The following is a 26,843-nucleotide window of genomic DNA, read 5'->3' on the forward strand; positions in this document are numbered from 1 at the left end:
CTGGCAGCTCGGCTGTGCCCTGTCTCCTCCCCTCTGTGCGCCCGGGCATCCCGTGCACTCTTGGCACCTCTCTTCCCACTAAACAGCAGGTGTATCACTGTTGACAGGGCACCATTCATCCCAGGCAGCGGCGGGTGGGAGCTGTGGGTTCTGGAGCAGATGGTGCCAGAAGGGCCTGAAGAGGGAAGTCTGCAGCCAGGCGTGAGCCTCGGTTCCCCGGCTGCCCAGTGGCTGCGCTCTGTCCTCTCCCTAGTGGCTGTTCTCTCCCCTCTCCTGGTTTTCTGCCTGGACAATAGGAAAAGGTTTCTAATTTTAATTTGAGCGCCTCACTGGGCTTCCAAGTCAGAGCAGTGGAAGTGCAAACCTCAGCCTTGCCTCTTAGCTGTGTGACGTTAGGGATGCCCCTTAGCCTCTCTGAATCAGCTTCCCATGAAAAACATGACAGGAATGCCCGTTGTTCTTCCCATGGCATCAGGAAATTAGAGTCCTGTGAGTTCATTTCCCTCGAGCTAAAGCATGCATGTGAATGTGTGTGTGTGTGTGTGTGTGTGAATGTGTGTGTGTGCATGAGTGTGAATGTATGTGTGAGTGCATGAGTGAGCGTGTGTGAGTATGCATATGAGTGTGTGTGTGTGGCTATGTTGGATAGAAGTGTTTTTAAATAGTGTATGTATTTTTCTCATCTGTAGAATGGAGATGAGGCTGGCCCCTCACTGGGCTGGGGAGATCCCTGGTCCAGGTTGCCACGTGACACACCTGCAAGAGGCTGTGCCCCTCGTGCACGCGGGTGGTGGAGGTCATGACACACACATCCATATCTGCCCTGCAATAAGGAAGTCAAAGTCTTGGACCTGTGCTAGTAAAGAACCGCCAGGCCGGGCGCAGTGGCTCATGCCTGTAACTGCAGCACTTTGAGAGGCCGAGACAAGTGGATCACTTGAGCTCAGGAGTTCAAGACCAGCCTGGGCAACACGAGGAAACCCTGTCTCTACCAAAAATGCAAACATTTAGTCAGGCATGGTGGTGCATGTCTGTGGTCCCAGCTACTTGGGAGGCTGAGGTGGGAGGATTGCTTGAGTCTGGGAGGTTGCAGTGAGCTGAGATCACGCACACTCCAGCCTGGGCCACAGAGCGAGACCCTGTGTCAAAAAACAAAACAAAAAAAGAACTACCAACCTGGGACAGGGTGGAGCTCAGTGCTGTGTAGCTCAGACCACGCTTTCTGCCGCCCCAAAGAGGGAGGCTTGGAAGGACGGAGCGACCAGCTAGGAAACAATTCCACGGAGAGGCAGGGCTGGGGGTCTCAGGGCCAGGCCAGCTTCAGAAAGCCTGGTGGGAGCACTGCAGGGGCACAGGCAACAGGGCAGACAGAGGTGGCCAGGAAGGTCCTGGCTTCCCAAGAAAGCAGCCAGCTCACCTGGCGGGGGCAGGGCTCCAGGAAAGACTGAAAATACAGTGGGTTGCATGGTGCAGTGTCCTGACGTCCAGGGGTTTGGCCTGAGATGTGGGCGGAGCAGGCAGGGAAGCCATCAGATGCCCTGAGACTGGTCTGGCAGGCGGGGGTGGTCTGCACGGGTGGTCCTGGGGCAGAGGCAGAGGGGAGAGGGGACCCAAACCTCTATGGTGAATATGGGAAGGAAGGAGAGGAGCTGGGCATGAGGGAACCGCCTTAAATCCAAGCAGCCTCTAGGGAGGAGCCCCTGCCCATGCCAGCCTCCTCTCCCTGGTCTGCATGGCTCCCCTTGCTGGGTTCCACACAGTAGACACCTTCGGTCGATTTGCTCAAAGCTGCAGGGCCCGATGGGCAAGCCTGAGGTGAAGCTCTTGGGTTTCCTGGAGTCTCCACTCAGCACCACTCCGTGCAGGCAGCGGGGACCCGGGGATTAAACAGACTTTGGCACCGCTCCCCAGGGGCCCACATCTTGTCAGGGAGTGAGATGCTGTCAGCTCAGAAGGCATTTGGATTTGGTACAAAATGCTGGGGAGCAGTGAAATGAAAAGCTAGCACAGGGCAATCAGGAAGGCTTCCTGGAAAGGGGTGCAGCTCAGGTGAAACCCGAACTATGTGCAAGGCGTAGGGGAGGGCATCTAGGCTGAGCCCAGCATAAGCAGAAGACGGCAGCCCATAAGAGCAGGAACCCCCTGGTTTGCCTGGGATGTAGGCGCACACAGGAAATCACACAAGAGCAGGGAAGAAACTCATCACAGAGGGCCTAGAGGGGCAGGGAGAGGGGGCTGGACTTTCCCCCGAGGGCCCTGGGGATGCACTAAGCACAAAGGGTAAGAGCAGAGCTGTGTCCTCAAGGAGAGCCGGGCCTCCTGGGCGCTTCCCACCTCCAGCCACCTCCCTCACCAGCAGAAAGCACAATCGTGAGGCTACAGAGAAACTGGGGGGCAGGCTCCCAGGGCTCCTTCGAGCCAGCGTTTCTGAAACGCTGGGCTCTTCTCCCTGGAGAGGCTTCTGGGAAACAAAGATCTGAGTGTTGGGGAAAAGCTCCAGTCTCCATCTCTGTGTGTGTGAACACACAATACAGCGGCCAATAAAGGCTCTGAGCAGCCCTGCAGGAAGGAAGCCTCTTTAACCGTTTCAACCCAGTGACGCCTAAACCTCAGTCATCCTGGAGTCTTTCTTTTCTTGCTGCACCATTAAAATCCTGTTTGAAAAACACCGCTCAGAGCTCCACCTTCTGTGAGGGCCTCGTGGAAAGACCCTGTGTCTGATCTGGGCCCAGGGGTCAAATTCAGTGCATGGAACTGAGTCGGAGGAGAGACCCGCCTAGGCCAGACCTCAGTCTCCTGAGAATTAGATACAGGAGCGGACACTATGCAAAGGCCGGCAGCCAAAAGACAGGTCTCTGGAAGAACCAAAGACTCAGCGACATTCCCAGGCTGAGGGCGAGAACCAGTCAGGGGAAAATGCTGGTGTCACCTCCTCGGATCCCTCTGGGGCTTTGCTCATCGTCTGGGTACCTGGGGCACCTGGTAGCCACTGTTTACAGCTCTTCAGCCACTCAAGCCTTTGGGCTGAGGGTGTCTCCACCCACGAGGGAGTGGTCTTATCTCATTTAGGGATACAGCCCCTTTGAAAATGTCACCCACCCCCACCTTACCTCTCAGTACCAGAGGTGAACAAAAATTAGGGCCAATTTGGTCCCCATTGGAAACTGACTTCCACCTCTTGACAAGAGAGTGTGATATAAATGACTCATTTATGGAAGAAGACGTCCAAAGGACCGACGATCTGGGCCAGCCCCGCGGCACTGTTCTCACTGCTACTTGGTTCTCCAAGGTGAAGGTCTGGGGACGAGCTCTCCTAGGCCTGCCCAGGTTGGGTCAGGTCAGTGTCAGCTTCTGCCTGGTCATAGCTGACCAGCTGACCGACCCCAGGCTCCTGGCAGAGAAGGCCACTCCTCGGAAGCACCCAGCCATTCCCCAGCTGGGGCAGCCAGGCCTTCCTCAGAGCACGGCCCCAGCCCCCATGCCAGTCTCCCGCTTGGCTGCTTATTATTGAAATTCAAATAAGCATAATAAGTTTGAGGGCCCCTATTACTCCAGACACAGAAAATGAAATTAGTGAGCACAGACACTGCAATTGTATTCCAACCTCATCCTCTGGGTAAAGAAGGTGAGGGGAGGAAGAGCATCGGAGCCAGGGCTGCTGCATCCAACAGAGCTGCTTCATCACAGCCTGGAGTTAGGGCAGGCAGCAGAGGTGGCTCAGGGACCCTCACCCTCTGTACTGAGTGCCTCAGATGGAAAGACATGGCCAAGACCCCTTTGCTCACATAATCTCCCAGAGGCAGGCAGCATGGGGTGGCAGGAGATGTGCAGGGGGATGATTGAAGGCTGTAGGTTCAAATCCTGGCCAGGCCACTTACAGGCTACATGAGCACAAACCAGAACAATGATGCGCAGGAAGTTCGTGAGCGCTTTCCTGTGCCAGAACTGCTGACCACTTTGTGTGTATCACCCCCTCATCCACTCAACAATCTGCTGAGCTCTACTGACACCCATTTCGTACATGGGAAAACTGAGAGCTCAGAAGAGTTAAATGACCTGGATTCTCTGAGCCTTGTTATTTTTTTCATCTATAAAATCAAGGTAGCCATCCCATCTCAAAGAGTTGTGGCAAGGATTACATATGGCAGCATTTATGAAGATGACCAGAGGTGTTTGACACAGGTGAGTACCCAGTAATGCTCTTCCCAGAAATGCATTCATTTAGTCACTTACCCCTCCTCTCATTCATTCCTTTATTCCTTCATTTATTCATGAACTCATTTATTTAAAATAAATAGGCCAGCTGTGATGCCCGAGGTTCCAACATTAGGCATTCTACTAGGTTACGCCATGGAAGGTTCTCACTAAAATACGTCACCTGCCCCTTTACAAGTTCAGTTCCTATGGGCAGGGTTGGTTTGCAGAGCAAGGAGCAAAACTGAGCCATTAGTTGCCTCTAATAGTTATTCATAATTTTAAAAATGAAATGCACAAATGCCAATCGGGGTAGAATGAACAAACTGTAGTATAGTCAAACAATGGAATACTCTCTACAGCAACAAAAAAGATTACAGCTACCTGCAACACAGAGTCTCACAAGCATAACGTTGAGTCAAGCCAAAAAAGGGCACCAAAAAGTGTACCATCCTTGATCCTGTCTGCCGAGCAGCGGCCATCTGTGGGGATGGAAGTGGAGATGGAGGCGCCTTAGTGTGGTCAGGACTGGGAGGAGCCAGGAGGGGTTTCCTGGGTGCTAATGATGTTCTCTTTCTCCATCTGGGGGCTGACTTCACAAGTGCATACACTTTGAGAAAAGGCATCGAGCTGTGCTCTTATGATGTGTGCATTTTTCTGTGGTGTAATAATTTAGTTTAAAAAAATGTCTATTAGGGCCAGTTGCAGTGGCTGACTCCTGTAATCCCAGCACTTCGAGAAGCAGAGGCAGGCAGATCACCTGAGGTCAGGAGTTCAAGACCAGTCTGGCCAACATGGTGAAACCCCATCTCTACTAAAAAATACAAAAATTAGCCAGGCACAGTGGCTCACACCTGTAATTCCAGTACTTTGGGAGGCCAAGGCAGGAGGATCACCAGAGGTCAGGAGTTTGAGACCAGGCTGGCCAACATGGTGAAACCCTGTCTCTACCCTACTAAAAATACAAAAATTTGCCAGGCGTGGTGGCATGCACCTGTGATCCCAGCTACTCAGGAGGCTGAGGTAGAATCGCTTGAACCCAGGAGGTAGAGGTCGCAGTGAGCTGAGATCATGCCACTGCACTCCAGCTTGAGTGACATAGTGAGATTCCATCTCAAAAAAAAAAAAAGTGTCTTTCAGACATCCCAGGGGGAGCGCTTCATAGACAATGAGATATTTGAGTGTGGCAGCCAGGAGGGCCAGGACAGAGCCATGAATGTCAGCGTTGTCGGTGGGCCTGGTGGGAGCCAGCAGCACAGGAAGGCAGGGGTGCTGAGCTCTGGGGTGCAGCAGGTTGGGAGAGGAGAGGACCCAGCAAAGGGAACAAAGAAGGGGAGCTAGTGATGCTGGCGGAAACCAAGGAAGGGTGGGTCCCAGAGGCCAGTGGAAGTTTCCAGGAGCATGTGCTGCTGAGAGTCAGGCAAGATGAGGCCCTGAGGACCCACTTTTGGGTCTGGCAACATGAAGGTTACTTGATAAAAGCATTTTGGGGACAAAGAATGGACAAGGGCCAGACTGTAGCTGGCTGCAGAGGGGAGGGAGACAAGGAAGAAGAACAAGACCTCCGCCTCCCGGGTTCAAGCAATTCTCCCATCTCAGCCTCCCAAGTAGCTGGGTGTACAGGTGCACACCACCACGCCCGGCTAATTTTTGTATTTTTTTTAGTAGAGATGGGATTTCACCATGTTGGTCAGGCTGGTCTCGAACTCCTGACCTTGTGATCTGCCCCCAAAGTGCTGGGATTACAGGTGTGAGCCACCGCGCCCAGCCCCGAGACTTCCTTTTTTTCTTTTGGAGATGGAGTCTCACTAGGTTACCCAGGCTGGTCTCAATTCCTGGGCTCAAGTGATCCTCCCACCTTGGCCTTCCAAACTGCTTAGATTCCAAAGTACTTGGCCTTCCAAAGGGATTACAGGTGTGGGACATCATGTCTGGCCTCTTTTTTGAGACAGGGTCTCACTCTGTCACCCAAGCTGAGCGCCATGACACAATCATGGCTACTGTAGCCTCAACCTCCCAAGCTCAAGTGATCCTCCCATTTCAGCCTCCCCAGTAGCTGGGACTACAAACATGAGTCACCATGCCTGGCTAATTTTTAATTGTTTTGTAGAGACTAGGTCTCATTATGTTGCCCAGATGGGTCTCGAACTCCTGCATACAAGCAGTTCTCCTGCCTTGGCCTCCCAAAGTGCTGGGATTACAGGCGTGAGCTACTGTGCCCAGCCTGAGACTTTCCCAAAACTCTGTTCTCTCCTGTAATAAATCATTCCTCCCCAAACAGTTGTTTTTGTATTGCTGTGCAAAGATTATTAGTATAATGATGAGATTTAATATTACATTAATTTGGTTGTGAATTATTTGTATTGTCACAGTCATTAAGTCGGTGATTGCAAATTTGTTTTAATTTGATTAAGCTCCTTGTGCATTCTCTCTAAACTTCCAGCAACAATGTAACCCAGAACTGTGTAATGTAATGTTGCATTCATGGTAATCTGACCTGGGTTATGGATCAGGCAAACAACAGAAGGTTCCAGTACTCACCTCCCTGGCTTCACTCACCCTCCAAGACCTCACTACCCTGGACCTTTTCCATGGGTAGAAAAAGGTTTCTGAATCAGGTTGTCCATCAGGGAAGCAAAGCAGATGGGGTGGAGGGGGTGCCCTTTGTGGGAGAGGAGTTATCCTGAATTAAGCAATCAGGCACCAGGTGCTCTACTAGATACGTTTCTTAGAACCCATTTTACAGATGAGAAAACTAAGACTCAGAGAGGTTCAGCAACTTGCCCAGAAAAGGAAAGCACAGAAGTGGGAGAGTGGAAATTTTGTGTCTGACCCCAAAACCCTTTTCCTTCCACTGGCCAGATTGCTTAATGGACCTGACTGCTGGCAGAGAGCTGGCCTCGCCATAGGCTGGCTCTGCAGCAGTCACCCCCTAGAACAGAAAAAACACCAAGGACAGCAGGTGCAGACAGGTAAGAGCCAGGTAGGACCAACACTCACCCCCTCCCACACAGGCAGCTTGGTTCTTTGGCCCCATTTCAGCCCCCTCTAGACCCTGAGGGCCTCAAGGACAAGAACTGGGTCAGCTCCACTCTCTGCCCCACACAGAGCTCAGGTCAACATCCTGCACATAGCATAGGCCTCAAAGAGCGGTGGAAAAGCGGCACGGTTTGGAATGAAGGAATGACCAGCCCTAGCAGCACTTGGTTTTGGCACATAGGGCAGAGAGCCTGGATATGTAATGTAGGTCTTCTTTCTTCTCTCTCACCGGCTCACATCATGACCCTAGCCCTGGTCCAGGCTGCAAAGGCTGGAGAAAAAAAAGCTCAGGTGACTTGAATTCATCTGGCTTTTCACCATTGGGCTTCACAATCTTTGCACTTGAACTGAACATGACCTTTTCCTTACTGAGCTACTGATGGCTGAAGCCAGCTGACTGTCCTCCAAGAGGCCTCCCAGGTAGCACTTACCTGTCAGCTGACCCAACTCAGAAACCTCACTGCCATGCCAGAACCAGCACACATAGTAGCTTGCAAGGAAGACTCACATTAGCCAAGTTTACATGGCTGATGTATAAACCAGGAGCCATTTTTTTCATTAATAATGAGCAAGTGAGCTGTGACAAGCACTGGACTGTTTTCTCCCAGAGATGCAGTCCTCCCTTCATCTGCCACCCCAGGCCTCTTTCTGGGCAGTCATAAAGCCCCTGGGTGTCCCAAGGTGCCAGGCACAGTGCTGTCACCTGGCCCCCACGTGGGTCTCTTCTTCCGCTCCCTGCAATGGTGTGGCCTGTCCTGACCGATCATGCTGCTAAAGCTCAGGCTACATCCCTTGTCCCTGCTGCCAAGGGACATGGCCCATTCCCTTTTCACTTCTCTTCCACTGAAGCCCCGCACTGAAACTTTGGGAAGATCCAAGTATAAGAAATGGGCTGAGCTCAGAAACTCCCTTCCTCCAACACACTACCATTGATTCCAGCATCTGAAACATTCCTCTGGCTGGGCACTGTGGCTGAAGCCTATAATCCCATCACTTTGGGAGCCCAAGGGGAGGCAGAAGGATCACTTGAGCCTGGTTGTTCAAGACCAGCCTGGCAGCATAGCGAAACCCTGTCTCTACCAAAAAATACAAAAAGTAGCCGGGTGTGGTGGCGTGGGCCTGTAATCCCAGCTACTCAGGAGGCTGAGGTAGGAGGATGGCTTGAGCCCAGGAGGTGGAAGTTACAGGGAGCTGAGGTTGCACCACTGCACTCCAGCCTAGGTGACAGAGACCCTGTCCCAATCAATCAGTCAATCAATCAAGCAGTCCCTCACACGTTGTCAAAGCTCAATAAGTAGGGAATGAAAGAATAATGAACATGGCCTAGCTTTTGCACCTCTGTTCTCTCTTTCTGTGAGAACTTTCCCAGGAGGCAAGAACCCTGGTGTGCTGTTCCCAGCTCCCCAGACGACTGGAGACACAGCTGGACCCCCAGAGAAGACCCCACTGCCCAGGACTGCCCCTTCCCCTGCTCACAGCATTCAGTGAGTGCCCTGATAGGTCTTACAGGCCTGGGAGCTGTTTCTTCTTTAAGACTGTACATATCTCTGATCCATTATAGCAAGCTTGTCCAACCCGTAGCCCAGAACGGCTTTGAATGTGGCCCAACACAAATTTATAAACTTTCTTAAAACATTATGAGTTTGTGATTTTTAATTGTTTTTAGCTCATCAGCTATCGTTAGTGTTAGTGTATTTTATGTGTGACACAAGCCAATTCTCCTTCCAATGTGGCCAAGGGAAGCCAAAAGACTGGACACCCCTGCCTTACAGGCTAACTGAAAAGTGAGCTCTGAGAGCAGTTAGAGCTCCAAGGTCTAGAGGGGCTTACTGGGGTGCCAGCAGGGTACTTCCTGTAGACTCAGGCAGACTCAGGCCAGAGAAACCCAGTCCTCAGGAGAGCAGTGTGGGCTGGCGGGCTCTGGAGTCAGACATCCCGCTCTGGAAGATGACCTGAGTGGCTCTGCCTGTGGTGCACAAGCTCCTTGGGCTGTAGCCTCCTTATCCTCAACAGAGAGCCCATGTCATTGTGCAAACGTTCACCTCGCTAGGGGCACAGTGGAGCCAGGTAACCCTGACTCAGCGCTGCTTCCCAGGGAGGGGACGCAGCTCTGGGCGAACTCTTTGCCACTGTTCTGGAGGAAATCCAGCTGGAGAGCACTGGAAGTGGAGGGCCAGTGTCTCCCAGGTCAGGCCCAGTGGCTCATGGGTCTGCAGCTGCTGATGATCAAATGAAGATCAGAGGTGTTTAGGCAGAAAGGAGGCATTCTGGACTGGAACAGAAGAGGGGGAGGAATCAGAGGGTGGAGGAGAGCCCGGGAACCCCTCAGTAATGGGGAGTGGGAGACCAGATACCCACCCCACCCCTCATTTCATAGTAACGAAACCAGGGCCTGGCAGTGCAGCCTGAGCTAGGGACACACCAAGCTCAGTCTAATTCCAGGCCCACATCCCCTCCACTCCTCCCTCCAGGCTGCCCCCTGGCTCACCGGCTGGATGGATGAATGAGCAGGGTACCTTCTGTCCACAGCAAAAGGGCACAGAGAGAAAACCCAGAGGAGGGAGCCTCATGTAGCCAGGTGGAAATTAACAATAATACTCAGATGTACAAAATACTTATTTATTTCTCTGCAATTTATCTAACCATTTTCACAAGACTCCATGAATGTAAACTTGCTAATTAAAGAAACCCCATTAGGCCCTGAATCAAGACTAGTGTTTTGCTGTAGCTGTTGGTTTCAAACAGGATCCGAGAGTGATGTCTTCCTTGTGGTCTGTTCACTGCTCAGTATCCCAGTGTCAGTGGCCAATTCAGTTGGAAGCAACATGGTCTTGAATATAAAGCCACTGTTTTTTTTTAACAGAGCAATTTAACTATGTTAGGCTTAAGAATCAGGAACTTACAGGCCGGGCACAGTGGCTCATGCCTGTAATCCCAGCACTTTGGGAGGCTGAGGCAGGCGGATCACCTAAGGTCGGGAGTTCAAGACCAGCCTGGCCAACATGGAGAAACCCCGTCTCTACTAAAAACACAAAATTAGCCAGGCATGGTGGCGCATGCCTGTAATCCCAGCTACTTGGGAAGGCTGAGGCAGGAGAATCACTTGAACCCAGGAGGCAGAGGTTGCAGTGAGCCGAGATCGCGCCACTGCACTCCAGCCTGGGCAACAAGAGTGAAACACAGTCTCAAAAAAAAAAAGAATCAGGGACTTACTCTGTGGAGATAGGGACTTAACCAAAATAATATTTATTAGCCACTCAGCGGAACTTGGTCCTCCTCCTTTCTTCCCACCTCCTCCCTTTCCCCCTCAAGATCACTTGCTCGCTTTGTGACTGTTAGGATATTGACCATGCAACCTCATACTGCCTGATAATTTTTTTTTTTTTTTTTTTTTTGAGATGGAGTCTCGCTCTGTCACCCAGGCTGGAATGCAATGATGCCATCTTGGCTCACTGCAACCTCTGTGCGCCCACCCCCCACCCAACCACCCACCAGGTTCAAGCAATTCTCCTGCCTCAGCCTCCCAAGTAGCTGGGACTACAGGCGTGCGCCACCACACCCAGCTAATTTTTGTATTTATTTTAGTAGAGGCGAGGTCTCGCTATGTTGGCCAGGCTGGTCTAGAACTCCAAGCGATCTGCCCGCCTAGGCCTCCCAAAGTGCTGGGATTACAGGCGTGAGCCACCACGCCCAGCTTGCCTGGCAATATTTAATTTTAATTCACATTTATGCTGATGGTCCATACTTCAGTTCATCACTGGGGAACTTAGGTGTTGACTACAGCTAACTAACCCCAGAGGGAATATGCTTTTTTAAAAATACTCTTTAATTGTGGTAAAACATAGGTAACCCAATGTAACATTTTAATCATTTTTAACTGTGCCATTCAATGGTATTATGAATATTCACAATGTTGTGCAACCATCAACACTTTCTTTTCCGAACTTTTCCATCAGCCCAAACAGAAACTCTACCTGTTCAACAGCACCTCTCCCTTCTCCCCTCCCCAGTCCCTGCTATTCTACTGTCCTATTTTCCATCTCTATAAATTTTCCTGGGAATTTGCTTTTTTAAGCCACTATACCGGTCTGTGTTTTATACTTGGCAGCAAGAAAAAGTTCTCAGTGCTTTTGGGTCTTGTCTTATGTGTTGGACATTCTGGTAAAATCATTTTTGGATTAAAGGTAGGCAAGGGGTGAGGGAGGGAGCAGAGAATCGCTGTGAGGCTTGCTGAGAACTATGCCAATCTTAGCTTACTGTTTCCCTTGGTATTGCTGATGGCTTTTCCTCTTTTTTTCCTAAAGAAAAAAACAGAAACCTCAGCCTATATGGGGCCTTGTATAATAGCTTGACACAGCAGAGGAGCTGGTGGGTCCTCTCTCTCCTCCCAGAAACCGGCTCAAAGAGAACAGAAAAATAAACCCCAATCTCCAACCTCATACCATACACAAAAATTAACTAACAAGGCAGCAGAGACCTAAATGTAAAAACTATGAAGTACCTAGAAGAAAACATCTTTGTATCGTAGAGTCGAAAAAGATCTTTTTTTGGAGACAGGGCCTCACTCTGTCACCCAGGCTGGAGTGCAGTGGCATGATCTTGGCTCACTGCAACCTCCGCCTCCTAGATTCAAGTGATTCTCCTTCCTCAGCCTCCCGAGTAGCTGGGACTACAGGTGCGCACCAGCACACACTCAGCTGATTTTTGTATTTTTGGTAGAGACAGGATTTCACAATGTTGGCTAGGCTGGTCTCAAACTCCTGACCTCAAGTGATTCACCTACTTTGGCCTCCCAAAGTGCTGGGATTACAGGCATGAGCCACCACACCCGGCCCTTTGATCCCTTCATTCATCAACACCTAGGTTGTTTCCATATCGTGGCTAATGTGAATAATGCTGCAATTAACACAGGAGTGCAGCTATCTTTACAAGGTGGTGATATAATTTCCTTTGGTCAGTCATATGGTAGTTGTATTTTTTATTTATTTAGAAACCTCCATACTGCTTTCCATAATGGCTGTACCAATCGACACCCCCACCAACCATGTCCAAGAGTTCCCTTTTCACCACAGGGAAAGATTTCTTAAGAATAGTACACAGGGGCCAGGTGTGGTGGCTCTTGCCTATAATCCCAGCACTTTGGGAGGCCGAGGCAGGCAAATCACCTGAGGTGAAGAGTTCGAGACCAGCCTGGCCAACATGGTGAAACCGCGTATCTACTAAAAATGCAAAAATTAACCACACATGCTTGCGGGCGCCTGTAATCCCAGCTACTTGGGAGGCTGAGGTGGGAGAACTGCTTGAGCCCAGGAGGCCGAAGCTGCAATGAGCCAAGATCACACCACTGCACTCCGGCCTGGGTGATACAGCGAGACTCAAAAAATAAAAAATTAAAAAAAAAAAACAGTACACAGAAAACATAAACTATAAAAGAAAAAAAAGCAACAGTAAATTGGACTTCACCAAAATTAAGTCTTTTACTTTTTCAAAAGACACTGAATAAAATGAAAAAGAAGGGCACAGACTACAGAAAATATTTACAAGTCATATATCTGATAAAAGACGTGTAACTAGAATAAAGAGCTGTTAAACCTAATATATGACACAACTTGATATTTTTAAATGGGCAAAGGGGCCAGGCGTGGTGGCTCACACCTGTAATCCCAGCACTTTAGGAGGCCGAGGCAGGCGGATCACGAGGTCAGGAGATCGAGACCATCCTGGCTAACATGGTGAAAGCTTGTCTCTACTAAAAATACAAAAAATTAGCTGGGCGTGGTGGCGGGCGCCTGTAGTCCCAGCTACTCGGGAGGCTGAGGCAGGAGAATGGCGTGAACCTGGGAGGCGGAGCTTGCAGTGAGCCGAGATGGGGCCACAGTACTCCAACCTGGGTGACAGAGCAAGACACTGCCTCAAAAAAAAAATAAAATAAAAAATAAAAAATAAATGGGCAAAGGATTTGAACAATTCACCAAAGATGGTGTACATATAAAAAATAAGTACATTTAAAAAGGCTCATGCCAGTTGTTATTGGTGAAATGTACATGAAAACCACAAGGATATACACTAGACACCCACTCGGAGGGCTAAAATGTAAAAGATTGGCCATGCCAAGTGTTGGCAAGGGTATGAAGCAACTGGGACTCTTGTGTTGCTCTTATGTGCTCAGAGGCATGTAAAGCGGTATGGTCACTTTGAAGAGCAGCTGGGTCACTTCTTAAATAGTGAAACCTACTATATGACCCAGTCATTCTGCTCCTGTGCACCTCCTCAACAGCAATGTGGCCAGGTGTGGTGGCTCACGCCTGTGATCCCAGCACTTTCGGAGGCCGAGGCAAGCAGATCACGAGGTCAGGAGTTCAAGACCAGCCTGGCCAACATAGTGAAACCCCATCTCTACTACAAATACAAAAAAAATTAGCTGGGCTGTTGGTGGGCACCTGTAGTCCCAGCTACTTGGGAGGCTGAAGCAGGAGAATCGCTTGAACCAAGGAGGCAGAGGCTGTAGTGAGCCGAGATCGCACCACTGCACTCCAGTCTGGGCGACAGAGCAAGACTCTGTCTAAAAAAAAAAAAAAAAAAATCTACATGGAGACTGGCAGCAACTTGATTCATCATAGCCAAAAGCTGGAAACAGCCCCAATGTCCATCACCAGGTGAATGGATGAATAAATATGGCATAGCCATACAATGAAATGCAACACAGCAATAAGAAGGAATGAACCACTGTTATTATACAACTGATGGACTTCAAAATAACTATGCTAGGCCGGGCGTGGTGGCGCATGCCTGTAATTCCAGCAATGGTAGGCCAAGGCGGGTGGATCACCTGAGGTCAGGGGTTTGAGACCAGCCTGGCCAACATGGTGAAACCCCATCTCTACTAAAAATACAAAAAATTAGTCGGGCGTGGTAGCAGGCACCTGTAATCCCAGCTACTTGGGAGGCTGAGGCAGGAGAATCGCTTGAACCCAGGAGGTGGAGGTTGCAGTGAGCCGAGATCGCGCCATTGCACTCTAGCCTAGGCAACAAGAGCAAAACTCTTTCTCAAAAGAAAAAAAAACTATGCTAAGTGAGAGAAACCACATCAAAAAAAAAAAAACACAACACACTGTAGGATTCTATTTACATGAAATTCTAGAAAATGTAAACTCTGGCGATGGAAAGCAGGTCAGTTTGTCTGAAAATGGGAGTGGAGGTAAGAAACAGCACGAGGAAGCTGTGGAGGGTGACAGGATGTCTAGTGGCTGATGGTTGTGACAGCTGCATGGGTGTATACATATGTCAGAACTTACTAATAACACATTCAATAGGCGCAGTTTATTGTATGTCAATTATACACCAATAAAGCCGAAAAAAAAAATCATCCCACAGTAACAAGGAGAAAGAGAAACAGGATGCAAACGCCATCTTTTTTTTTTTTTTTTTTTGAGGCAGAGTCTCACTCTGTCGCCAGGCTGGAGTGCAATGGCGTGATCTCGGCTCACTGCAACTTCCACCTCCCAGATTCAAGCGATTCTCCTGCCTCAGCCTCCCCAGTAGCTGGGATTACAGGCACCTGCCACCGTGCCTGACTAATTTTTTGTATTTTTAGTAGAGATGGGGTTTCACCGTGTTAGCCAGGATGGTCTCGATCTCCTGACCTCGTGATCCACCCGCCTCGACCTCCCAAAGTGCTGGGATTACAGGCTTGCACCACCACGCCCGGCTAATTTTGTGTTTTTAGTAGAGATGGGGTTTCACCTTGTTGGCCAGACTGCTCTCGAACTCCTGGGCTCAAGCAATCCACCCGCCTCGTCCTCCAAAAGTGCTGGGATTACAGGCATGAGCCACTGCGCCCAGCTACACTCCATTTCCAATGGAAACAGATGAGAGATGAAACCCAAACTAGAAACGAGTCAGAGGGTTGCCCAGGCAGGAAATACCACACAGATGTTTGGGAAGAAGCAGTGAGAAGGGATCACACTGCCCACCAACCAACGTCCCTTATCTGCATGAGCAGGAGTGGGGCCTGTGATCTCATGACAGTGGCATTTGAGATACAGGTAAGCTTGGAACCAAGAAGCAGAAGCAGCAGATCAGACACAGACAATCACACAGACAAGCCACACTTGCAGGCAAAAAGAGGAATCACCAGACTGCACATGAGCAGCCCTACAACTGCACACGGCACTGGGTGTAGTCCTCGCTTCTTCTCCCACACAAACCTCTGGCAAATAGATGGTTGAAGAAAAACTCACCTTGCCCAAAGATGAGAAATAAAAAAGCAAACAGCGCAGCATCTACAGGAAGACGCTGCAAGAATTAAAAAATAAAAACGAGAAAAGGAACAGGAAAAACAAGTGGCAAGTGAAAACTCACTAGTAAAAATGTTGTCATAGAACAGATGAAAATTGCCAGCAAACTTTTTGCTGAAAATTAAACAACAACAAAAATTAATAAAGCAGGGCTGGGCGCAGTGACTCACACCTGCAATCCCAGCACTTTGGGAGGCTGAAGCGGGCAGATCACCTGAGGCCAGGAGTTCGAGACCAGCCTAGCCAACACGGCAAAACACCATCTCTACTAAAAATACCAAAATTAGCCGGGCATGGTGGCGCAAGCCTGTAATCCCAGCTACCTGGGAGGCTGAGGTAGGAGAATCGCTTGATCCCAGGAGGCAGAGGTTGCAGCAAGCTGAGATCCCACCACTGCACTCCAGCCTGAGCAACAGAGTAAGACTCCATCTCGAAAAAAAAAAAAAAAAATGAATACAGCAATCCTCTCCAGAAAGCAAGCACACAAAACAGATATGAGAGCTCAGGGGGAACATGAAACTGGAGCTGACAGAACTGGAGAAAGAAGGAAAAACATCGCATCTTCAAAGTCATGAGGAAATGGAAAGCTGCGCAGAGGAGCATCAAATATTGCTCAAAACACAATCAAGACACTGAGAACAAGACTGAGGAAAGTGAGCAAAAGGAAATGAAAATGAACGGTGTAAAGAGATTACAGAGAAAATTACAGATTTGGAAGATCTACAAAGGACCCATCGTATATCCCAGAATAGAAAACTCAAATAGGGGAACATAAATATTTAAAGATATCATTCAAGAAAATTTTCCTGAAGTAAAAGAAGATAAATCTACAAACTGAAAGGGCACACCATGTCTTGGGGAAAATGACAAAAATCTGTCAATAACAAGGTAATTTCTATGAAAGTAACTAGACTTAAAATATAAAAGAAAGGGGGAAACAGCTAAATAAAAAAGACTTTGGACAGTCAAGTGAAAACATCAATTCATAAAGGGTAACAAAATAGAAGTTAGACTCAGACTTTCCCACAGTGGCATTTAACTCTAGAGACAGAAGTGACATCTGCGAAGTTCTCAAGGAAAGAAAGTGTGGCCTAAGAATTTTATATCCTGGAAAGCTGTCAATCAAACACAAAGACTGGAAACCTTTTTGAACTTGCAATAACTGAATATTTTTTTTTCATTTAGTCCCTTTTGATTAAACTACTGGAGAAGGAATTTCAGCAAATCAAGAGAAAAATAGGAAAACTTCAGCAAGAGAACTGACAGTGAGCAATGAATCTACCTGTAGGGCCAATGTGAGTGAGGATTAAGGACATATATAAATATAAACCATGAATTTAGAAATGATACATTAAACAAAAATTGGGAAGAAAAGAAAGAAGGAGAGAGTTGTTAGTATCTGATTTCTTTTTTTTTTTTTTTTTTTTTTTTTGAGTCAGAGTCTCACTCTGTTGCCCAGGCTGGAGTGCAGTGGCATGATCCTGGCTCACAGCAACCTCCACTTCCCAGGTTCAAGCAATTCTCCTGCCTCAGCCTCTGGAGTAGCTGGGATTACAGGCACCTGCCACTAAGCCTGGCTAACTTTGTATTTTTACTAGAGACAGGGTTTCACCATGTTGGCCAGGCTGGTCTCAAACTCCTGACCTCGAGTGATCCACCCGCCTCAGCCTCCCAAAGTGCTGGGATTACAGGCGGGAACCACCACACCCAGTCTAAGTCTCTGATTTCTTTATCTTTCTTATGGGGGAGGGGGCAAAAATAAGAAAAAGATAGCATAGAGGTATAAGTACATTTTAAAGACAAACACTAGGAAATATAATCTAAAATTAGATGGCAAAAAAGGAGAAGGGGTAAGAGAAAATACACACTTTTCCTAAGTGTTTTTAGTAGGAAACATACTATTGAAAAAGGAATTCAAGGCGAATGCAAAGGCTCACACCTATAGTCTCAACATTTTGGAAGGCCGAGGTGGGTGGATGGCTTAAGCCCAGGAGTTTGAGAAACTTATCTCTAGCCGGGCGTGGTGGCTCACGCCTGTAATCCCAGCACTTTGGAAGGCTGAGGTGGGCAGATTTGCTTGTTGCCTGGGCAACAGGGCGAAACCCTGTCTCTACAAAAAAAATACAAAAATTAGCTGGGTGTGGTAGTGCATGCCTGTAGTCCCTGCTACTCAGATGAGGTGGGAGGATCACTTGAGCCCAGGAGGTTGAGGTTGCAGTGAGCTGCAACTGTGCCACTGCACTCCTGCCTGGGCAACAGAGTGAGATTCTGTCTCAAAAACAAAACAAAACAAAAAAAAACCCTTATCTTTAAATAAAGAAACTAAGCCGGGCCCAGTGGCTCACATGTGTAATCCCAGCACTTTGGGAGGCCGAGGTAGGCAGATCACGCGGTCGAGAGATTAAGACCATCCTGGCCAACAAGGTGAAACCCCATGTCTACTAAAAATGCAAAAATTAGCTGGGCGTGGTAGTGCGCGCCTGTAATCCCAGTTACTCAGGAGGCTGAGGCAGGAGAATCGCTTGAACCTGGGAGGCAGAGGTTGCAGTGAGCCAAGATCACGCCACTGCGCTCCAGCCTGTCAACAGAGACTCCATCTCAAAAAAATAAACAAAAATAAATAAAGAAACTAAAGTATACATCTAAAACAGGAAGTTAGAAAAGAAACAAACCTTTAAAAAGTAGATAGAAAGAATACACAAAAAGTGAAAATGGATTAGAAATGAACACGCACCCAAACGCAGGCATTTCCTCACTACCTGTGTACACTTTCCCCGTGCTCAAAACGGGGGCAAGGCTGGGGGTCGCTGCCCTTGCACTGCCCTCTCCTCTCCCTCCTCCTCCTCCCTACCCTTCCCGGGGCTTACCAGGCACCCCCTCAAGGCCTGATCCATCCCCACCCCATCTCAGCTCTCCTGCGCCCCTCCAAGCATGGCCCACCTGCAGCAGGGGCAGAGCGAGGAGCATGCGCTGGGGGGAGGGACAGAGGGGACACAGCGTTGCCCAGTGCAAGGGGGCTAGCAGCCCCCAGAAGGCAACCTGTCCGTGCAACGGCTGAATGGATGGACAAGCAGGTGGCAGATGGGGACAGAGGGGAGACACAGGGCCACTTACACCCCTTCCCTATTCCGCAGAGTAGAGGCGCCCCACCCTAGCTGCACATGAGAATTACCAGGGAGCTTTAAAAATACCAGGGTCTCTAAGTCCCTTCTCCATACACTCTGATTGAATCAGTTCATGTCTTTCCACATTGGTCATCTGGTTCCAAAAAGCAAGGTGCACTGGGGAAAGAGGCAGCCCAGGGCATGGAAAAGAGAGGGGGCTCTGGAGCCATCGTTTGGAGTTTAAGCCCTGTCTCTGCCTCTCACTGGCTGTGTGATCTCAGGCTGGCACCTTAACCTCCCTGAGCCTCAAGGTCACCATCCGTAAGATATGCTTCCCTCCCAGAAGGGGCTAGGGATGGGCGATTGTACATGTAAACCCTTCTGCTGGTGCAGGGTGCCCAGGATGAGTGTGAGAAGGAGGGCTGCCATGGTTCCCCTGCAGCCACCTCTGACTCTCGGCAGGTAGGCTAGGCTCCAGGACCACCTGCCCCCTCTGGGGAGTGCAGATGTCAGCGAGACCCAGGGGGTGGGGGCAGCCTTGGATCCACAGTCCCAGCTTCGGAGGCTATTCTGGTTCCAATTCAGAATCCCTGGCTCCTGGCTCAATGGGCTTTGTCCCAGAGATGTAATTTCTATTTTGATTCCATGTGACATTTAATGAAATGGCTTTCAGACACCACACAGTGACGGAGTTATGAAACCACAGCTTCTGGATCCTCAACACGCCTCACGATGACAGGACCCCTCTTGCTGCTTAGGGAGCTGCCCCAAGTCTCTTGAGGCCTGGGGCCCAGGACCACTGAGGTGGGGTCTTCACTGCGGAGTCCCTGGGGTCTGCCCCAGGCCCACTGTCTGGCACCCACGTCTCATCCTAGCTGGACTCACAGCAGCCTCTGCCTGGGTTCCCGCCTCAGTCTCCCTCTTGCCAATCCAGTGTTGTTCTAACTGCAGATCAAAAATATTCAGGGAGAGAGGAAGCCAATGTAGAGGATTGCAAACAGCATTGTTCATAGAACAAATGAGCCAGAATAGAAGCAGAACAGAACACGCCAGAACGAGCTGCACATGGCAAGGGCGACTGCAGCTCACAAGCCTGGGCTGCGAGTGTGCACACTAGGTCTCTATGTATGGGAATTTGAGAAAGTTTGAATGACGTGGCTCTAACTCACCACCGTGCCACTCCCCAGTTACAACTTTCGGGATGGACTTCAGACCCCTCAGCACAGCACTAAAAACCCCTCCAGACCTGGCCCCTGTCTACCCACCCACCTGGCCCACAGCCAACTCCAACCACACTGAGCCACTGGGTACTGCAAACTCTGCCAGGAGCTCCCATACCTGCCTGGAATGTAAGAGCCTCCCTCCTCTCTCCAGGCCTCCTTCCCTCCCTCCTTCCCCTCCCGCAGCTTCCACTCTCCCACAGACTCCTACCGATCCCTTACCCTTCAAGGGAAAGGCCACCTCCTCTTTGGTGTCTCCCTGATTCCCCAGCAGCCTTGGGGGCTCCCGGCCCGGTGCTCATGCTACATGGTGTACACTTTGCATAACACGGTCACCCCCACCAGCCAGTGGGGTCATTGTTTTCATGCCTCCTCGCCCTTCCCCCAGTGGGCAGCTAGGACTTCCGTCGAGGGGCTGGCTGAGCTCCTTGGTGCTCAATGTCGTACCATTTACTGACGGCAAGTGCAGGCTGACACCGGGGCCTCTCCCAGGTGACCCTCTCCACATGCTGACCCTCTCCACATGCTGACCCTCCCTGGGTAAAGACAACCTCCTAGATTCTATAGAAGCAAAGATATAAATATCTCCGGAGCCCTTCCGTTCAAAAGGAAGTAGAAGCCCTACAATTTCTCAACAACTTGGCTATTAAAAATAGGAATTCCACCTACACACCAGAACAGTTTGTTGCGGATCATGGAAGGGCCAGAATCGTGAGGTCACACGTGTTTGGGACTGAGAAAGCTGCTGGACCCAAAAGCTGAGCACTGTAAGAAGGCAGGCAGCTGTCTGCAGCTGGTGCTACAGCCCCGAGGCCCCAGAAATCTCTAGAACCACAGGGATGCCGAATGGTACTCTGCCAAGAGTTTTATAAAACTCACTTCCCCACCACATCATGTGAACATCTGCACAGCACAGGTTCCAAAGGAAATTGAAAAAGAAAGAAATCGTGCATTAGCAAGCGTATCTGAGACCTCGTCTCTGACCTTGGAAGAGTGTGAGGAGATGCCTCAGACGCCGGCTCCTGCTGCCACCTCCTCCCACTCCCAGTCCTCAAAACAGAGCCCCAGACCCAGCCCAGAGCTGGGGTCCCCTGAGGATTCAGTCTTCCACATTCAGTTCCTGGCCCTCAAGGCCTGAAGTTCCATCCTTCCGCTACCCCTTTGGGTTACAGGAGAGTCCCCAACAGGCGCTGTGCGTGAATAGTGATGGCAGAGCGGACATGCATTCTGTCAGCATCCACAGCCACTCCAGAGACAGCCTTGGTGGAGACGGGAGAGGAGGAAGGGGAAGAAAGTGGGCAGAGGGGCCGTGTGTGGTGGCTCACGCCTGTAATCCCAGCACTTTGGGAGGCCAAGGCGGGCGGATCACAAGGTCAAGGGATCGAGACCATCCTGGCCAACATGGTGAAACCCCGTCTCTACTAAAAATACAAAAATTAGCTGGACACGGTGGTGCACACCTGTAGTCCCAGCTACTCGAGAGGCTGAGGCAGGAGAATTGCTTGAACCCAGGAGGCGGAGGTTGCAGTGAGCCAAGATCGTACCACTGTACCACCTGGCGACAGAGCAAGACTCTGTCTCAAAGAAAAAAACAAAATTGTGCAGAGGTAGCGAGCCCCACTGATGACTCCCACTCTGGGGGCCAGGGACTCCAGTCATGATCTCAACCAGGCCCCCCCAGTGCAACCTGCACGTTACCGTGTCAGACACAGCAGCTTCCCCTGCGGGTCACTCACTCGCTCATTCATTCAACAACAGAGAGTGCCCGGCCAGGTGCTGGCTGAGCACACCGGAGGACACGGACCCCATCCCTGCCCTCAGGGCACTCAGCTGGAACAAGGCATCAGAAAAGTGTACGATTTTGTACACTTTGGATAGTATGAAAAAGCGAAGTGGTAAACACTTGGGGCCATGAGGGCTCTGAGGAGGCCCCTAATCTGGCCTCACTGGTTCTGAGGAGGTTCCCAGGGAAAGTGACCTGTAAGTTGAGACCTGAAAGATCAGGAGCGGGTGGGTGGGGACAAAGTCCAGGCTAAGGGAACAGCCTGTGTGAAGGCAGGAGGCTAGAGGATGTGGTGTTTAAGAAGCTCAGGCTCAGGCCAGGCATGGTGGCTCACACCTGTAATCCCCGCCCTTTGGGAGGCCAAGGCAGGCAGATCACGAGGTCAGGAGATCAAGACCATCCTGGCTAACACGGTGAAACTCCGTCTCTACTAAAAATACAAAAAATTAGCCAGGCGAGGTGGTGGGCGCCTGTAGTCCCAGCTACGCGGGAGGCTGAGGCAGGAGAACGGCATGAACCCAGGAGGCAGAGCTTGTAGTGAGTCGAGATCGCGCCACTGCACTGCAGCCTGGGTGACAGAGCAAGACTCTGTCTCAAAACAAAACAAAACAAAACAAAAAAGAAGCTCATACTCAGGAAGGTTCAAGGCAGAGGTGAGCGGGGAGCCCGCGGGCACCTGGGCTCAGGCAGGGCCGAGAGCTGCGGTGAGGGGAGGGGCTCATGCAACACAGCCACATCGTCTGAGGTGCTGCCCGAGACCATTCCAGATGCTATGTGTGCAATGGACTGGCGGAGGGTGAAGGTGGGGTGGGGGATCTGGCCATGGTGGGGGCCTGAGCCCTGGAGGGATACGGCTATACTGAGCACTGGAATGGGAGGGGGATCGCAGGACGGTGCTGTCTGGGGCCTGGGGTGAGGGACATGGGAGGGCGAAGGCTCCCCCGCCTGGCCACACGTAGAACGGCAGAGGCTGGCAGTACCTGGATTTCCGACCTGGCAGGGGTGTGTGGGGGCCCTGTTCACTGAGCTAGGAAACAGCAGATGACAGGCCCCGCAAGCCACCTCCACAGTGGCCCCTCTTCCCCCACCGTGTGAGTTGCCATCATTTCTCACCTGAAAGCTGCAACTGCCTCCCGCTTCCACTGGCGCACCCCGAGTAACACCTGACACGCAGAAGCAGGGGATTCCCTTTCAAGACGTAAGGCTGGTCAGACCTTCCCGAGCTTCTCATCCCCTTAGAAATGAAATCCAGACTCTTTACCTGGGTCTGCAGACCTGCATGTACACACCCACTCCACTGACCCAGCCCCATCTCCCACCCCTCACTCTGCTCTGACCACTCACAGACGCGCCTGCCACAGGGCCTTTGCGCTTGCCCACCCTCCGCCTGAAACATGCTTTCCTCCCCTAACCACGTGGTCGATCCCCACATCCTCTGGCTCCCTCTGTCTCCCCACATGAAAGAGCAAGGGGCATAGCCCGCCCCTTCCTCCCTGCTTTCCTTGTCTTCAGAGCTTGTCACCGTCTGACTTACCGCACACTGGGTGGGTGATTGGTCTCCGTCTCCCTCACTGGCGTGCTGTCTCCCCGAGGGCCTGGACTCCATCTGCTTTGCACTTCACGGTCTCCCAGCACCTGCAGCAGTGCATACAGGAGGGCTCAGTGACTGCATGCTGGAGCAACCGCCTCCCAGCCCCAGCCCCAGGGCCATGGCCACCTCCTGGGGCTCTGTTTCCCGTGCTTGGAACAGTACCCCACCCTCACCTGCTCTTTCCTTCCCAAGAACAGGTCGAGGTCTCTTGCCCTCCTTCCTGCCTCCCCGCTTCCCAGAGCTAATCACGCCCTCCTCCGTGTGATCTTGGAATCCTTAAGCACATGCATTCGACTCCAAGACCAGACACCAGGCCTCCTCCATTCCAGCACAACCACAGTTAATAGCCACTGTCCACCACCATGTGCCCAGACCTCTGCTGGCAGTGGCCGAGGATGCAGAAGCAGAAGATGCACACCCATGAGGGCTGGCAGTCTCCCTGGAGAGGGCACACTAACATGGGGACAATATCCTAGCACAGCATGAGATGCGTGTCAGTGAGCGTAGCTAGGTGGCACCAACTCCCTAAGGCTCAGAGTGAGACACAGGGGTGGGGGGAGGGGATGGAGGGAAGATGGGATGGGAGGTGCCAGTTTTGCCACCCACAGACTTAACCTGAGTCCCAGAGCACATAACTGGTCAACAGCAGAGCTGGGCCTGGCTGGGTCCATCGGGCTCCAAGCCAGCGGTTTCTGAACTCAGAATGGCCCCCATTGGCCGACCTCTTTGGACAGAAGCAACTAACTCCCACCTCTCCACGAAATCCCAAGCTCCTAAGCAACTTCCAGAGGCTACAGCACAATAGTGAGCAGACACACAACTCACAACGTGGGCCCTGCACATGACAGCGACGTGGGCGAGATGCAGCCCCAGCCGCCAGTTCACAGGAGCGAGGGCTGCCAGCCTCCACATGCCCGGGGCACCTCCTCCTAACCCTGGTCCAGAGCTCAGGGTCCCTCTCCCTAAAGCCCACCTGAGACCCAGAACAGCCTTCTGCCTGGGTAGCTGCTGCCCCTGGTGGCTGCGAGTGCTCATCAACACTTATTATAAGAACATTATAGGAAAATTTAAACAGAAAAATAGAATAGAAAGAAAAACTGCTCTTACTCCCAACCCGCCCCCTAAGGCACCTTTTCATTTCTCCACGTGGGACACCTTCCTCTCTATCCATATGTACACATTTTTATGACAACGTAAGCACAGTATACCCATAACTTTACGTTCTGCTATTTTATCATTTTCCTGTAAACAGCTTTCCTTGTGTTTAAATGTGATCTGTGTATTTCTCATCTAGAGTGACTGGTTAGCACTCCATTAATAACCGGCTCTCTGAGCAGGCACCCTGCTGGCTCAGCCACCACCAATGCCATCCACTACTTTCCCATCAGGTCCACTACGGAGCTCTCAGGAACATGGTCAGGCCTTACTCAGAGCTCATCAAGCATTTTCTGTAAAGATAGAAAATACAGACCACAGCAGCTATTCCAGTCTCTTATCCATGGTGAAGGCAGCCACAGACCATACGTAAACAAACAAGTGTGGCTGCGCCCCAACGAAGCTATTTATGGGCCCTGAAATTTGAATTTCATAGAATCTTCATGCAACACGAAATGTTCTTTTGATTTTTTTTTCTTTTCTTTTTTAGAGACAGAGTCTTGCTCTGTCGCCCAGGCTGGAGTGCAGTGGTACAATCTCGGCTCACTGCAAGCTCCGCCTCCCGGATTCACACCACTCTCCTGCCTCAGCCTCCCAAGTAGCTGGGACTACAGGTGCCCGCCACCACGCCCAGCTAATTTTTGTATTTTTAGTAGAGAGGGGCTTTCTCTGTGTTAGCCAGGATGGTCTCGATCTCCTGACCTCTTGATCCACCCGCCTCAGCCTCCCAAAGTGCTGGGATTACCTCCCAAAGTGCTGGGATTACAGGCATGAGACACCACGCCCAGCCATTCTTTTGATTTTTAAAACATATTCCTAGCTCCTGGTATGTATAAAACCAGGCGGTGAACCAGATCCCACCCACGGGCTATTTCCTGACCCCTGCTCCATTAACATTGGAGGATCCAGGGGTGGAGGAAGGAAAGTCCTAGAAAGGAGTGGAGGAGGAGGGTGGGAACTGAGGAAGCAAAGGAAGGCCCAACAGACCACTCTCTGTGTTCCAGAAAGTTCTAGGACTTGCTTCCAATTCCCAAGGGGCCTGGGACAGTCCAGCTCTCTGAAACGCCCCAAGCAGAGCAAAACTGAAGGCTGGGACCATAGAGATGGCTCAGCACCTCATTTCCTGATGGAGGGGAAGGGTCACCAAGAGAGATGAGAAAGAGTAGACCCCAAATCCACTAACTGTCCCCTCATCTGCCCCCAGCAAGGTGGTGATTCCAGCCTTTGACACCCCCACTTCTAGTCAGCTTGTCACCAGCTCACAGTGGCAAAAGTCCCCTTCCAGACAATGCCCCACAAGTCTCTTTTTAATGCCAAGTGGCCTAAAATGCCAGGAAAGATCCTTCTGAAATGTAAATCAAACTTCTCTCTGCAAGGCAGACCCATCCTCTGCTGCCCCTGGCATTCTAAATGATCTCTTAGAAATATGAGCCAGTGCCTTTGCCAATAATAACTTCTACTTTAGAAGTGCCAGATCAAACCAGAGAAAGTGGCTCAGTGGCTGCCCAGGGCTGAGGCGGCAGACGGGAGACAGGGAGTGACTAAGGGACGTGAGCTTTCTTTTTGGGGTGGGCAAGATGTTCAACTGTGGAGATGACTGCCCATACCTGTGGATATACTAGACCACTGAACCACACCCTTTATTTTTTTTGAGTCAGAGTCTCGCTCTGTCACCCAGGCTGGAGTGCAATGGCGCAACCTCTACTCACTACAACCGCCACCTCCCGGGCTCAAGCAATTCTCCTGCCTCAGTCTCCCAAGTAGCTGGGATTACAGGCACCCATCACCACGTCCGGCTAATTTTTGTATTCTTAGTAGAGATGGGGTTTCACCATGTTGGCCAGGCTGGTCTCAAACTCCTGACCTCAAATGATCTGCCCGCCTTGGCCTCCCAAAGTGTTGGGATTACGGGCGTGAGCCACCACGCCTGGCGAAGAGCCATACCCTTTAGATGGGCAAACTGAATGGCACGTGAAAAAGTTGCTTATGAAAGCACTTCACTCATCTAAATTCTCACAAGCCTGTTGGGCCTGGATTACAAATCCTAGTTCACGATGTGGAAACTGAGGCTGAGAGCAGTGATGTGATGTCCCCAACCGTTTCATAAGCAGTGAGAACTGGCTCCAAGAGCAGTCAGTTTTTCAAAAGGGAGGTGAAAGGCCGGGTGCCGTGGCTCACACCTGTAATCCCAACACGGGGAGGCCAATACGGGCAGATCACTTGAGGTCAGGAGTTCGAGACCAGCCCAACCAACATGGTGAAACCCGGTCTCTACTAAAAAATACAAAAATTGGCCAGGCACAGTGGCTAATGGTTGTAATCCCAGCACTTTGGGAGGCCAAGGCAGGCGGATCACCTGAGGTCAGGAGTTCGAGACCAGCCTGACCAACATGCAGAAACCCCGTCTCTACTAAAAATACAAAATTAACAGGGCATGGTGGCATGTGCCCGTAATCCCAG

The 26,843-nt window shown here is 50.8% G+C and overlaps 1 protein-coding gene and 1 non-coding gene across 11 annotated transcripts in view; one reads left to right on the plus strand and one right to left on the minus strand.

Moving 5' to 3' along the window:
- RRM2 (ribonucleotide reductase regulatory subunit M2) overlaps positions 1 to 26,843 on the minus strand; it is a 99,584-nt gene that overhangs the window by 56,984 nt on the left and 15,757 nt on the right. For 5 of the 10 annotated variants that reach the window (XM_063790117.1, XM_063790113.1, XM_063790110.1 and 2 more), the window contains exons 10-11: positions 23,172 to 23,272; positions 22,751 to 22,871 (exon numbers count right to left, since the gene is read on the minus strand). In XM_063790117.1, the coding sequence (XP_063646187.1) occupies positions 22,865 to 22,871; positions 23,172 to 23,272 (108 nt within the window). In that variant the 3' untranslated portion in view covers positions 22,751 to 22,864. Of the gene's footprint in view, positions 1 to 4,236; positions 4,677 to 18,122; positions 19,580 to 20,701; positions 21,114 to 22,750; positions 22,872 to 23,171; positions 23,273 to 26,843 lie in introns of those variants that run through there. The other 5 variants (XM_063790109.1, XM_063790108.1, XM_063790112.1 and 2 more) reach the window with 4 other exon arrangements.
- LOC112208262 (small nucleolar RNA SNORA2/SNORA34 family) lies at positions 9,928 to 10,062 on the plus strand. The gene has a single exon (XR_002942678.1). It is a non-coding gene; the product is annotated as a small nucleolar RNA SNORA2/SNORA34 family (small nucleolar RNA).

This window comes from Pan troglodytes, chromosome 12 (genome assembly GCF_028858775.2).
Source record: "Pan troglodytes isolate AG18354 chromosome 12, NHGRI_mPanTro3-v2.0_pri, whole genome shotgun sequence".
NCBI classification, from domain to species: Eukaryota; Metazoa; Chordata; class Mammalia; order Primates; family Hominidae; genus Pan; species Pan troglodytes.